The sequence below is a fragment of the Plectropomus leopardus genome, chromosome 8, assembly GCF_026936395.1.
Source record: "Plectropomus leopardus strain MGB_pleo_1.0 chromosome 8, ASM2693639v1, whole genome shotgun sequence".
Taxonomy (NCBI): domain Eukaryota; kingdom Metazoa; phylum Chordata; class Actinopteri; order Perciformes; family Serranidae; genus Plectropomus; species Plectropomus leopardus.
Window position 1 is genome coordinate 8,603,487 of NC_142183.1, and position 16,148 is coordinate 8,619,634.

The 16,148-nt window shown below is 39.9% G+C and overlaps 1 protein-coding gene across 7 annotated transcripts in view; it reads left to right on the plus strand.

Annotated features, from left to right (window-relative positions):
- Positions 1-16,148, plus strand: part of LOC121947781 (teneurin-3) — a 284,662-nt gene that overhangs the window by 183,794 nt on the left and 84,720 nt on the right. For 4 of the 7 annotated variants that reach the window (XM_088080832.1, XM_088080831.1, XM_088080833.1 and 1 more), the window contains 5 exons: positions 619-819; positions 7,908-8,093; positions 14,427-14,447; positions 14,922-14,945; positions 16,002-16,148. In XM_088080832.1, the coding sequence (XP_087936958.1) occupies positions 619-819; positions 7,908-8,093; positions 14,427-14,447; positions 14,922-14,945; positions 16,002-16,148 (579 nt within the window). The remainder of the gene's footprint in view (positions 1-618; positions 820-7,907; positions 8,094-14,426; positions 14,448-14,921; positions 14,946-16,001) is intronic. The other 3 variants (XM_088080835.1, XM_088080836.1, XM_088080834.1) reach the window with 2 other exon arrangements.

A 16,148-nucleotide genomic window follows, 5' to 3' on the forward strand; every position in this document is an offset into this window, starting at 1 on the left:
AATACCACTGAACTAAATGAACGTATTGTGGTTTTGTTTTAAGTGAGGTGATGTTGGAAGGAAACATAAATGGTACCATTTGTATTTTCAAGCTTGCATTTAAGAGCTCCAGTTTGATGAATTGGTTCAGGTAAATAATCGATATCAGTGTCCAAGCAGATGTGGGACTGCACAGAGCAATCAGCTCCAGAGGAAGCACAATGACGTTGTCACAAATTATCCCTATGGGCTTATTATGTTGGTCATAATTGCCAATTATTAACCCAGATCAGCAAGTTGATCTGCAAATTGTTAATAGTAATTGATTATATCTGTCTAGACACTAATTGTGCCCCTTTTCCTGGTGCCTGTAATGGAGCATAATTATGCTGTCAGTATATTGGAAGCACCCTATAATATACCGTAGAGGAGCTAGAAGAACATAGGGTGGAAAATTACTACCAGACAACCACTAAACACTGCAAAATTTTCAGCAGTGGCTCCCCAGTCATCATTTGGCGCTGGAGCACTCCCACTCTGAAAAACGATTTTGGCGGAGTCAAAGTGTCCGGGGTGAATAAGTAGGTTTGATATGCTGTCTCGAAGTGGTAAACTAACATCGCTGTTTTGTGTCCGCAGTAGACTGTGTGGACCCGACGTGCTCTGGTCACGGAGCCTGTCATCACGGTGAGTGCCACTGTAACCCGGGCTGGGGAGGGATCAGCTGTGAGATCCTGAAGAGCACTTGTCCGGAGCAGTGCTCCAGTCACGGCACCTTCAGCACCGACTCGGGGACCTGCGTCTGCGAGGCCAACTGGACCGGGGCTGACTGCTCCATAGGTCAGAATACGTGTCACTTTCTTTTCACCACACAAAGCTTTTTTTTCTAGGCTTTTTATGTGTGTACCGTAGGGCTGCAGTTTAAGATTATTTTAATTATTGATTGATGCGCCAATAATTTCCCCAATGAATATTTTATGTGGCGCAGCTGTGACTCAGGAGGTAGAGTGGGTTGTCCACTAATCAGACGACTGACGGTTCACTGGGCAAGATGCTGAACCCCAAATTGTGAGTGCTTATAAATGTTTGATTGATAAGCAGGTGGCACCTTGTATAGTAACCTCAACCACAAACATGAATGTGTGTGTGACTGTGACAAATAGTGTGAAAGGACTTTGAGTGGTCAGAAGACTAGAAAGGTGCGGTACAAATGCAAGTTCATTAATCATTTTCCATATTTTGGTTCATGAAATGTCAGAAAACAATGCCTATCACACTTTCCTAAAGCCTGAGCTGATATCTTCTGAATGCTTGTTTTGTCTTAAACTCAAATACGTTAAATCAACAATCACATTTGAAAAGGAAAAGCAACACATCTTCACATTTAAGAAGCTTGATTTTTATTTGGAAGTTATTAAAATGATTCATAGATTATCAATTAATTTTCTTTTGGCTGACGTATCGATAAATCAAGTAATCATCTAAACTCTGATCTGACTGTGAGTAATCTGATGGTGATGCATTAAGACTTGTTTTCATAGGAAAATAGGTGGGTCAGTCCCCTGTACGCATGTCAAAATTTCCTTGGGCAAGATCCCAAATCCTAAATTGCATGTGGATGTTTACCTGATGAGCAGTGGGCACCTTGTTTGGTAGCTTTGGCCCCCAGTGTATGAATGTGTGTACAAATGTGACAGTTAATGTCAAAGTGGTTTGAGTGGTTGAAAGACTAGAACGTTGCTATGCAAATGCAAGTCAATTTACTTTAGTTTGGTCTATGAAATGTCGAAAATGTTGAAAATGCTGAAAATGGTGAAAAATGCCCTTCACACTTTCCTAAAGCCCAAACTGACATCTTCTCAATGCTTCTTTTGCCCCAAACTCCAATATATTAAATCAGCACTCACATACAAAAAAAGAAAAAGCAACAAATCTTCACATTTGAGAAGCTTGCTTTTCATTCAAAAATTACTATTACCAAAGTGATTAACAGATTTTCAAAATGGGTGCAGGTTAATTTTCTTTTGATGCAATAATCAATTAATCAACAAATGGTCTAAACTCTAATGTGATTCTAAGTATTCTTGTGGCATCAGGACTTGTTTACATCGGAAAATTGACAGTTTGATCTCCGGCCCTTTCTGTGCACATGTCAAAATATCCTTGGGCAAGATGCTGAACCCCAAATTGTGTGTGAATGTTGATGAGCAAGTGGCACCTATGTAGCCTCAGCCATCAGTGTATGAAAGTGTGTGTGAATAGGTGAATGTGACATGTAGTGTAACGGTGCTTTCAGCGGTCCAACGACTGGAAAGGCGCTATACAAATGCAAATCCATTTACCATATTTTGGTCTCTGAAATGTCAAAAAATAGTGAAAAATGCAGTTTTCTGGGGCCTGAGTTGACATATTCAGATTGCCTGTTCTGTCCTAGACTCAAATATATTAATTAAATCAATGATCACATGTTATAAAAGAAAAGCAACAAATATTTACATTTGTGAAGCTGGAACTAGGTAGTGTTTAATTTAAAACAAATACTTAAGGATTAACAGATTATCAAAATGGGTGCAGCTTAATTTTCTTTTGACTGACAAATCGTTGAATCAGCTATTTGTCTAAACTCTAGTGTGATTGTAAGTTTTGGACGGCATTAGGACGTTTCTAGAAAAATGTGACGTTCTCTGTCTTTATGGGGAAAATTTCAAAGGCAATACACTGACTTTAAAAGAATTAAATGACATTAATCTACTTAGTGTTGTAATCTGCAAGGTTTAGGTTTAGGTTTATTGATAGTGCAGTATTATTTCTACTGTACTAACAAATCCTTACAGTCTGTTGTATACTGTCTTCTTGTGTAGATAATGTTTGAGTTTCTCTAACAGGTAATTGGCGCAAAATTCTTTCTGTATTTACTCCAGATAAACTCCCCCTCGCTGTGCACCAGGTGTCCATGACAGCAGACGTATGAGCCTTTATTAACAAGCTGTAGGCTGGAACAGAAGATCTATCCCTACTGTACATTCTGCGTACATGTGGGTGTCTTTGGGTATAATTATTCAGCTTTGGAATCCAAACAGCGATAAATACGAGGGGGGAAAATGTGATATATGCTTTAATCTTTAATAATTAAAAAATCATCATTTTAGATAATTAATCATCTCTGTTTGTGAAATATCATTTAGAGAACATCAGAGGACAATTTGTTTTCCTAGATGAATATGACACATTTTGAAATGAAGCTCTTTGAATAGAAGTCAAATCTGTATCTTTCAGCCCCCCCCCAAAGGTAAACATGCAGGAAACAACATTATTAATTGAAAAGTCTGGATTTGCGCCAAAGATGAGGAATGGGAGGCCGACTTACTGAAGTTTTTCATCTCATGAGCAATGCATACATGTGACAGTGAAGTCGGCGCTGTGCTTTATGGGCTCTAGGTTACATCTCTCTTATGTCATCTTCAGCAAAGTTATATTTTGGTGTAGTGTAAACAGAAGACACATATTTTCACCAGTGATAAAAAGACACTCTGAGTGTTTTTATGTAAGGATGTTTTCACCACAAGGGTGTTTCTACTAGTTTAAGCTGTAGTCAGTAACTTTGAAAAAATGAACTTTTTGTCATATTTGATGCAACTGTCACTTTATCCACACAGTAGTACAGGAAACAGGTAATCTGTGAAAAAAAAGGACATAATCCTCTGGTCAGACTGTCAAACTAGGCAGCGCTGATCAAATAAGAATCATGAACTTTACTGCCTATCCCTCACCTCAAATGTTTTTAAAAACATTTAGTGCACTGTTTGTCTGTAAAATGAGAAAATTGGTGAGGCTGCTGGGCGGTGCTTTGTTTTTACTTGACTTTCTTCTACACTGGCAGAGTCACAAACGTTCTCATTTTAGCAGCTAAACAAGCATTTAAAGCAAAAAATTAACAATGAAACAGGATTACTACAGTTAAGGCAAGGTTGATTTAAGTCTTTTTAAGATTTATTCACTGCCACTCGCAATAAAAATTTAACACCAATTTTACAATAATCAAAACGGAAGAAAAAAAAACTTGAACTGACATCAGGTACCCAAAGTTAGTTCAAGCCTTAATTTAAGAATTTAATGCCTTTTTAAGACTTTTTAGGGATCAGTGGGAGCCCTGCAGTAACATCTTGATTCATATTTGATCAGCGCTGCCTAGTTTGACAGTTTAATCGCAGTTTGTGAAGTGATTGGCATGAGTGTCAGTAGTGTTTGAGACACCTTCGCTCTGATTGGTTGTTTTTCTTCAGCTGCGGTAGATTCTTTTTTTTTTAATCAGTCTAACTATCAGTCACATGTAACATCATGTGGATATAGTGACAGTTTCAGCAAATATTACAAAATATTACCAACTGTAGCTTTAATTCAAATTCTGTATTTTTAAGGCAACTTGATTAATCAATCCATGCGAGAACAAAAACATTAGATGTTTTTTGCCGCACACAAACACTCTGAAATGCCTCAAATGTCTCAGTTTTTGTGCAGGCAGGAGTCAGAGAGGAACCTGGGCCAACAGATAACAAACCAATAACAAAAGGCTTCACAGGTATGAGGAGACAGATGTTGACATCTGATAGCCAGGAGTCACTCATGCTTGGAAAGTGTTGGATAACAAAAGAAGCGGCTGGGGGCAAAGCTCAGTCTAGACTGCAGCTCATACTTAGTATTCTCTCCTGCAGTTTGTTCGCCAGAGAAGTTAAAATTTAAAATAAGGTAGTCAAAACAAGTTATCAAGCTATGTGCAAATTCCTGTGACAATCTCTTTGATTTGTTTTCAGTTTGGTAGTTTGAACCAAAATAAATATGCTTCATTATGCTTTGGACTAAATAAATCAAACTGTGAGTGCGATCACACCCTTTAAGTTTGGTAATCAACACTTGTAGCACGTGCTGGTTTTGAGACCGAGCATATGCTGACAACAAAGCTTTGACTCCACACGTTAACTCTGGTGTGACCTCGCATATGTTCTCTTTGAAAGTCAACACAAATGTGTATTGTTCTCAAAAAGACTTATAGATTTGTTCAGAACCTTTGCCAGTGAGTTTTGTAGCAGCTTCAGGTTTTTTTAGACGAGATGAGACAATCGTGGATTCCCATCTGCTCGCTGCAGAGCTTGTTCATTTGTTAGCAGCTTTGGTGTTCGGAGGGTTTGGCTTTGGACACGGGTAGGTGACATGTTAGTTCAAAGGCTGGCCCCTCCCATCTGTTATCTGTGCATGAGGTTCAGGTGATTTATGCGCCGTTTCCTGCTTCAGAATGGACTCATTCTCTATTTGTCGAACCCAGAGAGAGACACAATGGCCGCGCTGAGTCAAACAATTAAAAGCAGAAGTTGCCGTTTGTTTCTGTCAGTATAAAAAAAAGGCTGTCGAATTTATTTCTCCTGGCTGAAATTCATTTGAAAATTAAATCATAAAGAGGCTGGCTGGTGTGTTTGAGATGATAGATGTTTGTGCAGACATTTTAAAGCAGCATGCAGCCTGTTTGGTCGGTGCCCAGGAAGAGAGAATGATTGTTTTGGTGAGCAGGGATTTTTTTTTCTTTGCTTTTGTGTCTTGCTTTATAAAGGTAATTTGTTATTCTGTTAAAGCTTTCAAAATTCTAGGCACAATCCTCTCACTCAGCAAGATATCTCAGGCATGTCAATACTAGAACTGACTGAGCCGGTGCGGTCCAAAAGTTACGGTTTACCCACCTGGGCGGGTGGAGAATTCCTTCTTAATTAATGCTGCGGTTCTTCTTCAATTAAATAAACTTTAATTAACAAGCGAGTAGCATGGATCGACCGCCCACAACCCCCTATCCAGCTCGAGTCAGGGGCATGTTAAAGGCAGATAAACACTTTTGGACTAATGAAAAATTGATTGCATAGATTCTATGGGAAGGAGGTATCCCTTTGGAATCAAATGACTCCCCTCCAGAGGCGTGCTTAATATTCTACAGTGGCGGCCCGACTTAATCAGAACCATCCAAGGTCTCTCAATCGAAGAAAAACTCTATTGAGAGAGCTGAAAACGGACTGCTAAAAGAACCTCAGCAAAGGGGAGTTTGGGTAAAGCAGTGGGGGTAGATTAGCTTTAAAAAAATAATAAAAATACACCAACAAAATGAGTGCATATTTTATCCCAGGCTTGCTACATTTTGTGCAGCAGAATTATGTCTCTTGGCTTCCTTGCTTTTCCTGCAGGCAATTGCAAGTTTTTAAAAAGTCACAAACTTTCCGGTTATGGGGCTATATAAATTTCCTGGAGCATCTAGTCACTTAAATTTTGAGGACGTACTTGAGCTCCTTTCCTCTAGCACACTGACGGCTGTTGTCGCGACGGGAAAGCTTTACGGCTCTTCTGTTCAGGAAGCTTTGACAGAAGCTCTTGGTTCCAGTAAATGAACATTTCTTATTCTCTCACAACAGCAGCCACAGCTTGTTGAGTGTTAGCTTTAGCCGGGGTACAGACTGATTTGCTTACCACCCGTGGATACAATCATTTGAATTCTACTTCTCTGAAGATAACATGGATTCGTAGCAGATGCTCCGCTGTTCTCGATGCTCCGTACTTGAAGAAATCATGTTGATCTAACATCTCTGCGAGTCCAGACATAAGAACCTGCTTAAATCCCTAACCCCTTCCCTCAGTCTGCCAAGACTCCATGCAAATGAGCTTCCAAAATATGTAAAAACCTGCAAAGTGGTTGTTTTGGATGTGTTTAGAGACACAAAGTAATTGCTGTGCTTTACTGTTCTTGTGCTCTGACTTTAGACATTTTATTTCATTTTGGGGGTGTCTGTGCTGCATGGAGCAATAAAGTGGCCTATGAAATTACTGCAGTCTTTGATAAAGATGAGCTAAAGTGGCTGCAGGAAGAACAATTACAAAAATAACCTGTGTTCCTCTTGCGTGGAGAAAAAAATCTATTATTGCACTGTTATTATTCAGGGCAATACTTGTATATATGGTGCGATAAGCTTTGATGTAATTTCAGATGGAACAAAAAAAGTGGTTGTTTCACTGATTGGACCCGTGTGTTGATAAGCTAATTAAAGTCCCGCAGAATGTGTTGTTTAGCAGATTTCACATAAAATACATGTAAACTTAATCAGATATCATCTCTCTGCCATCATAAGGACACGTGCACTTTCTTTTTGCTCTTCTGTTTAATGTTTTATCTCTTCAAAGTGCATTCCAACATGCACTCATTACGTTTGGATTAGATTTAATGCAATCTGACGGTTATGTGTTACTGTGCTGAATTGTGGAAAATTTACAGATTAAATGTCAAGCACTGGGAATTTGAGAGACTTTATTATTGCTGGAACCCATAAATGTAATAATGCCATATATCAAGATTAATTTCATACTCTTTTGGTAGAAGATTTATCCTCTTGTATTTCTCTTTCTCAACTATTCATTGTGTATTTTGGCAACAAAGCAGCCAAATAAAAGCTGATTTTGTTTCAGTGCTCTGACATGTCATATGTCAGCTGTGTTTCCTGCTTTACACACACTTTTATTGAGATCCATAAAGCATGAGAAAGCAGTGAAATCCCAATTTTTTCTCATGTAAAATCATGCTCCCGAATAATTTCCTTCAAATGATGGTGGTAATTATAAGTCCATGCAGTGTTTAGGCCTTGTAGCTTCTTTTTTTAAACATTTGCTGTCACAATTTCAGTATTTTCTGTTTTTCAGGAAGTGTTTACAGATAAACTCATTGCCCCACTTTAACCGATGGAGTCAACACTTCACAGTCACAGTCAGCAAACATCAGAGCTTTTTCCAGTAGTGGCAGATACATCTACTCAGAGTACAAAAATACACCAGTACAGAAAGAAAATGGGGCCTTTTTTCACAAAAACAGAAGCGACATGACTCTGTGGCTTTTTCTTCTGCAACAGAGGTGTGCGTGGTGGACTGCGGTCCCCACGGCTCGTGCATCAGTGGTGTGTGTCACTGCGAGGAAGGCTGGACAGGACCAGAATGTGAACAGAGGGACTGTCACCCACGCTGCATCGACCACGGAGTCTGCCGAGAGGGCAAGTGTGACTGCCATCAGGGCTGGACGGGTGAACACTGCACCATCGGTGAGCCACTGTGACACATGCAGTACTGTACACCTACACACACTTGACAGAAGGGCACGAACTACAGAGGAAAGTCATTTATGGACAGGCTTAAAAGGGCAACTTTGGAGTGTGAATGTCACTGTTTTCAGTGCAGTTTTTGAGTAGTTGTTGGAAAGGCAGCGATCATGACACACTTCTGTTACTGCCTGCCTCTTTCAGACAAGTACCTTTGCATGACAAACAAGGGATAAGTGCTTCATAGTGCTATTTTCACTGCTTACAAGTAAACTGCTGTGTTTCAATTTCCAGAGATCACCGAATCAAGCATCTTCATCTTTAGATTTTTCCGCTTTTCTGAATGTTGATCTGCCAAAGTTGTTGACTGTTTACATGTACAGAATATTTTTTTTTTATTCCAAAAAAGACAGTATTCATATTAAGTTGTTATGTGGCTAATGAAAATGAATATTCCACTAATATTCCTGTTTACATCCAGCTGTGCTTTCTCCAGTTAACATGCCCTAACATGTCGTTTATCACGTCAAAATGCATTCTTTTTTATTCCCTCTCCACCAGATTTCAGAGGAAAAGATAATTTCTTTAAGTTTACTTTGCTTGAGTTACTTTTGTACTTTAATATTTTAATCCCAGGACTTTTACGGGTAATTGTTTATATTCATATTGTATTAATGCTGTTTTTCTGTCCTAGCCGTGGTGACTATTAATTAACCCATTAACATTTCAGTTTTTCCCTTTTTTTGGCAAGCCAATGCCAGTTGGTGCATTTGGAAGCATCACCACCAGCTCAGCTGCAAGCGATTCTTAGCCAGAGATACCTAACACCAGACGTTGTGGCAGTTGTAGAGGTTTGAATGGACTGGGTAGTCAAACCATTGTTTAATTGAGCCGTAATATTTGTATAAATTGTCATAGCTGTGTTTACATGGACTCATATATTCCCCTAATAATCACACTAATAGCCCAGTCCTGATAAAAATGCGATATGTAACCACCTCAGTTGAAAAGACTGATCAGATCCGTCTGATAGGAAGGAATTTTCAATCGGCTTGAGAGAGGGGGGCAGAAACCTTTGGCTGAACCACTACTGCTTCCATATTTTATTTAGTTAATCAATTGAGTTTCTCAAAGTATCTAATTGATTTAATATTATCAATAAAGTTAGAAAAAAATTTCCTCTTCTGGGAGATTGGATGATGCACAGTGGGTGGAACCACTTTGCTCAAGTCAACAAAGTTTTGATTGTTCTGCTTTGGGGCTTGTAAATGCACATTTAATTGGGTCATTTTATTTATTTATTTTACTTCCATTTTTTTCTGTCTAAACAGAATGGTTTCCATCAGACTGAAAAAAATATTGTCCATGTAACCACAGCTAGCAATATTATGTAAAATGGTTCAGACCTTGAATTAGCTTTTAACCATCTCTCGCGCTAAAACGAAATGTGAAAATGTGGCACACTGTTGCTATTGACCACCTACTCTTCAATTTCCTGCTCAAAATCTGTCTTCTTTTTGCAACCCCTCACATCAGCTTTGCAATTTTTCCATCATCCATTTAGATATTCCACCTTTTAGACTGCTGAAGTGATGCTCCTGTATTAGCGAGTCAAGGGCAGGTACGTAGGGAGCGGAAAAGCCATGGGTAGGCCTCTTTGGAATATCATTTTTCTGAAATGGCAGTGCTTCACCTGGCATTAATGAGGATAATGAGTTCTGAGATGTCACCTCCTATTGACCTTTAACTCCTTCTTCCTCGATACCTTACCCCCTGTCAAAGGTCCTGTAGTTAAACCCTGACACGCCGCGTCAAACACCATTCCCCCAAGTGCCATCTCCAACCTCTCAATGACAACACGCTCCCTGTGAAACAAAGATCTGGCACTCCAAACTACTGAACCCTAATTATGTATTTACAAGTTCTCTCATCAGCAATCCCTGCTCCGCAGCGCTGGTCCTCTCTGGAGGGGAGGAGATTGCGAGCGAGGGAGTTGTTGGAGGGGTCGCATTCCTGATCTTATTAATCTTTCCCTCCTCAGGGCCGATTGTGCGCCATCCATTTTCTCTTTCTCTCGTCCTGTTTAAGGCTCCCGTCAGGAAAGTAACTCCTTGCTGTGGATGCAGCGGGGATGAATAGGCAGCGCGTTACCTTTTCTTGGAGAACCCGCAGCTTATTTTGTCTTTCAAACCCCCTGAATAACTGCCATTTGCACAAAGCGCCTTTTAATCACATTACATGGACAGAGCTTGAATAGAAGACTTCCTCGGCCATTCTTTTGTGGCCAGCATCTAGATCCTGTTTTATATGCAAGGCTTAACCCATTGTCACTGCTTTCTCAGCACTGCAGTTTACCACTGAGGTGTTTTCTGATTCGTCTTAGTGTACTGCCGGTCCATTGCCGTGCAGTTGTTGAAATCAGCCAAGTGTAGATGACGGCAACATTGTGAGGGGGGGGCAGGTTTAGCATGCTGCTTCATGATGCGTTCATAATAGACAGGGGGTGAGACTGCGTACCTCCTGACAAGCAGACAGTAAAGTGTTCTGGAGCAGGCTCGGATGAAACTGCCTCATATAGTCTGAAAACAAAGGGTGTTTTAACAACCACATTTCAAGAGAAACTGAGTGTTCTTGCTCGTGTTGTCCTGGCAAAGCAGACGGAGGGAGTTAACAATGATTCCACCATGGTCTGGCTGAATACTCAATCCTGATTGGCTGCAGGGTGTCCATTTAAAACTGTCAATAGAGTGCCCCAGTAATTAGTCCCAAAACCCAGAAATCAGCTAGCATTTCAGCACCTCCGGTTCCCTCGTCTCAAAGTCAATTGGGTTTTTTAATGGATTTTTGGTTAGAAGTCTGAAATAAGGTCTGTGGTTCACACAAGCTTAAGACACTTTTACATTTGTTTAATTTAAAATTTGTTTTAAAAAAGGTTGTTGCTAACAAGTCACTTAATGAGACTACAGAACGTCATCAAGCTGAACTGAGCAGAACATGGCTTTACAGCCTCGAAGTGGTTACGACTTGACCGTACTGTAGTTTGTTTATAGCCTAACATAAGCTTTTTACTTTGCATTCAGGCCTAAAAATCCTGTAAGTTCATTTGTGAAGATTATCTTGCTGAATAAAACATCTAAGTATCATGTATGTTTGTTTACCACAGAGCTTATTTTCTGCCATGATCCAAAATGCAATGGAAAAATCCCATAGGCTTTTTGACGAGGGAACCTGGGCAATGCTAACTTCTGCAGCGGCCTACAGAAAAGTGTCAATTATAGATCAATTTGAATTCTATGTCACAGTTACGTCACTCTTACTGAGTGTGCATCATGGTGGCAGAAAAACACTGGGAACAATCGCAGGGGAGTGGAAACCAGAGAGAAGCAGTCAAGATATGTGGAACAAAAATGTCTTGTTGTACTGTTGGATGTCAGAACAGGAATCCAAAATAAGATAACCATTATTTTTTAGTATAGCTATATCTCGGACGCTGTTTGAAAAAAATTGAACTTGTTTATGGTTGCCAGAATTTGGTTTAAACAAAAAAAAAAATAGCTAATATTCATATATGTAAATCATAGAGGGCCTGCTGTATTATGCCTACAGCTATAGCATGAAATAAAATCAATCCTATATTTTACATAAAGCTAGTAGCATCAGTATTAAGCTCTGACATATGTTAAACAATGAACAGAAGCCAAAGGGAACCCAGCCATGAAAGTGCTGTTTGCTGTCAGTAAAGATTTGTTTGACTTATTCTCATCTTGTATAGCTGCATTTTGTGCTTATAGTACACAAAAACCATTTGACAAATCTCAATTTTAAACACCCTGGAAAGGACCACAAAGTACATAATTGTTGCTTCTAGAGACTTGTATGCCTCAACTTTGTCTTTTGTGTAAACCCTGGATTTTTCCACAAGTTATATTAAGATATCCAGACAATTTTATTTAGTTGGATCCTTGACCCACTGACCCATCAGTGAGTAATGTTACAAGTCAGGAAACTTCACCCCATGGATATCTATAACGCCTCATCTCTGGACATACCAAAAATTCCTTAAACACCATCTGTCTTTCACCACAGCCTACAACCTCACTTATCTCTCATATTTTGTATCTCTGTTCAGTATGTTTGTTTGTTTGTTTGTGTTACATTTTATTTAACTGTGTAAAGCCTCCTTGGGTATTGTGGAAGGCACTATATAAATCTAAGATATTATTATTTTGTTATTATTATTATTATTATTGTTGTTGTTGTTGTTGTTGTTGTTGTTGATTGGGCTAAGACAATGTGACATTTGCTGGCAAAGCATTAAGCAAGGTTCCTATGGTCATGCAAAGCCTGGAAAATAAAATCTGATCACATTTTCCAGCCCTGGAAAAGTCATGAAATTAGTAAAAAAGTAATTGAGAGTTTTGGAAGAGTCATGGCATTTTCTTGTGTTTAATGAAACTGTTACAGCAATATTTTGTGCATAACCTCTCACATAATGTAACATTAAGGCAAATCTATTTTCTGTCGCTGTCAGCATGACATAACTTTAATATGCGTCAATGTGTGGCTTTAGGTTTACTATCAAGATTCCTTGAAAACTTATGGAAAAATCTTGAAAAAAAACAGCACTTCTGTCTTCTTGTGGCAGTAGTTAGGCTCCGCCCACAAATACGTCATCGTGTACAAATTCAAAAAAGGGTGAATACTCGATTCTGATTGGCTACACGGTGTCCGCAATGCGCCGTCTCAATAACAGTGTATCTGTTTCTAAAGTGAGTTAGGTGCTAAGACTCCTGCTACAATTTGTTTACAACAGTAACACTCGTCCTTTAGAGCCCCTTTCTCTGAAAATCACACGATGGAGGCTGTAAAACACAAGCTGCAGGTACTACACTGCCCCTCCAAACACAAAGCAAACATTTCACATCCCTGGACTGTAACGTTACACACAGCGTCATTTTTCGCGAAAATGTTGATACCGATTTGGCGACAATGACATGGCTGGGTATCTAGCTAGTTTTATTGTTAAACACACTGTCAAAATACATTTACCATTTGTCCCCTGAAAGCGATGTTATTGACTTTGAATGTTGCTAGCTTAACGTTAGCTTCCTGGCTAATCGCTGAGGCAAACGGTTTTATGAGCCGAGCGGCTCGTCCTATTTACTGGAGGTGTACTCAACGTTTCCATTGCATGAGAATCTTATGGGACAGTAATGACTGTTCCAGGTATTAGATAGCTCCTCAGGCGTAACAAGGGAAACCGAGTTATCTCATGTGATAAACTTCATATATATATAAATATATGATTGCAAAAACCATAAACCTGGTTGCGCGTTATCCCTACGGCACTTACGGTCCCCTTCCCCTAAAAGTCTATGGGTTTTTTTAATGGGATTTGGGTAAAATGCCCTAAATGAGGTCTGTGTCCTGTTAACACAGGCTTAGCATATTTAGACGTTTTGTTCTGCAACATAAAATACGTCCGCTTAAACATTTTTGAACGTTTGAGGTTTGACTTGTCTTTAAAAATGCGGTTGCTAACGAGTGTCTAAATTGGACTACAATGTTTGTCGGGGACGTTAGACGTCATCCCACCGGACACAGAAACTCATTAAACCCACTTGTCCGCCTTTACAGCTTTACAGAGTCGCACTCGAACTTGCGGATTTATTTGTTTACGATATTTTTCGATCGTGTTTTAATGTGTTTTTACAATGTTTATAGTGGTGACGTTAAAGTCGTGCAACCACGTTGTAGTTCGTGTATAGCCTAACAATAGCTCTTTGCTTCTGGCGATTTCATTTACGCTTAAAAACACCCAAAAGTGGTGTTTGTCTTATTTTTGGCGATAACCGAAAATCCCATAAGGTTTTCGTGGAGTGAACCAGTGCGATGCTTCCTTACTTCCTGGTTGGCCTACAAAAATACGTCATCACTTCACCACTCTATTACTAAGATGAAGGGTTTATTTACAGTATGTTGCATCCCATGGACAGAAATATAACCACCATCCAAGGTGCTTTTACATAAACATGTATTGAATTTGACCATGGAAGCATCTATAATTCTGATTTATCACTTGCTACTTTAATTAACATCTACACTAAGTCTGTCAAATGTCGTTTTCCTCTTTTACTGCAGCTGAACTATGAATTTACTCCTCTAAATCTGCAGCTTCCGTCTCTTTTGTCTCCCTCTCTCAAACCAATTTTCTACTTGTTTGCATGTCTTTGCCTAACTCCTACTTATATCCGTTCTCTTTTCTATTTTATGTCTGTATGCCTGTCTGCCTACCTGTCTGTCTCTATCCAACTCCCTCTTGGCTTACATGTATAGCCCTGGATTCCAGAGTATCAGGTAAAAACACTTTTCACTTTGCTTTGAGAATTATACCTTTCGTACAAGATGTGTTTTTCTGATCCAAGACACCTTTATGTTGCTTTAAAAAAAAATATGAACTCTGTTATTTAAAAAAAAAAGAATAAAATGGGTGAGCTCGCAGCTTTCCAATCATATCCTGTCACTCATGCTTAGTATTAACTATTCAGCTCAATCACCATAACGACTATGATTTACATACACAGTTGAGATTGAAATTAGAGCAGAGACTAAAAAGAGCGAAGCCAACTTTAATCTTCGGGGAAAACTACCTGCAAAGCTTCTTTTCCAAATATTTTGTTGGCAGGTACATCAGCTTTATGCCAGCACTCACTTTTTGTGCTCCCTGTAAGTTACTGTAAGTAAATGTGTTTGTCAGTCTTAGCTCTTTGCCACCACAGAGATAAGTAATTTTCTTTTCCAAATGTTTCCCTTTCCTCGGTTGTGTAATAGGAGCAGTCAAGATAGGATATAAAGGTAAATTGAACCACTACCCCCCCAAGGGAGATTGTCACAAACAATCCCTCCCTGCTCTCTGTCTTTCCTAGCACGGCGTATATACACCTGTTCTATGTCCGAGTCGATCATAATGTTCCTGCTGTGATCCTGCTCGCCCGATATGTTTCCTCATCTCCTGTCCGTCTGAACACAGTCTCACACAGACTCCACGGTCCCCCTTCTCCCCCACCTTGTCTTAATTCCCTGTGTCTGCCAGATTAAACGCCCCAGAACTGGTGTGGTTTAGTCATGTTTCGGCTCCCTGTCTTCACCCTCCACTAGAAGGAATGCGATCTGGCAGCAAGTGCTCTGTTTTCTGTAAATGTAGCGACTTCTAGATCCTCCCTCTCTCCTTCCCACACTTCTTCCCCTATTTACATATATACTTCCCTTTCCCTTTGATGTTGCCGTTACTTCACATGAGTGTTTCCAACATTTGCAGCAGAGTTATTCCTATTCCTTTAATTATTTTCAAGCAATGAACTTCCAAGACAGCCACCAATTTTTAGCCTCTTAAATGGGATTTGTGCAACTTTGAACTCACTTACAATCCTTTAAAGCTCGATTCAAATACTAAAAAACCCTCAAAATTGTTGTGGATTTGACTCAAAGTGACTATGAGAAAGCCACGTGAACTCATACTTTGATTTAAACACAAAAAAACCCTCCCAATTGCCACGAGGATTTGACTCAACATGCATTCAGAGACTCCCATTTAACTGTGAGTAAACAGCTCAGCAGGTTTCTTCCTCTTTTATCCCATACATCCCCTCTCTCTGTGTAGCTCCTGAAACTCATGTGAAACGACAGTAACTCCTCACACCCTCCCTCCCTACATCCCAAGTCCTGTCAGAGGTGTATCGTACTGTATGTTCACTCAATGCTGTCTTATATCATCTATGTCCCTCCTCTGCCCCCTGTCCACTCTAAATGCCCCCTTTGCTCTTGTCTTCTCCCTCCTCCTCCCTTTTCCTCCTCCTGATTTCCTTGTTCTGACTTGCTCTGCCGTTTGACACGTACATGATGTGTTGACAGACGGCTGCCCGGGGCTGTGCAACAACAACGGGAGGTGCGTCCTGGATCAGAACGTCTGGCACTGCATCTGCCAGTCAGGGTGGAGAGGGCTGGGATGCGACGTAGCGACCGAAACGCTCTGCTCAGATGGGAAGGATAACGAGGGAG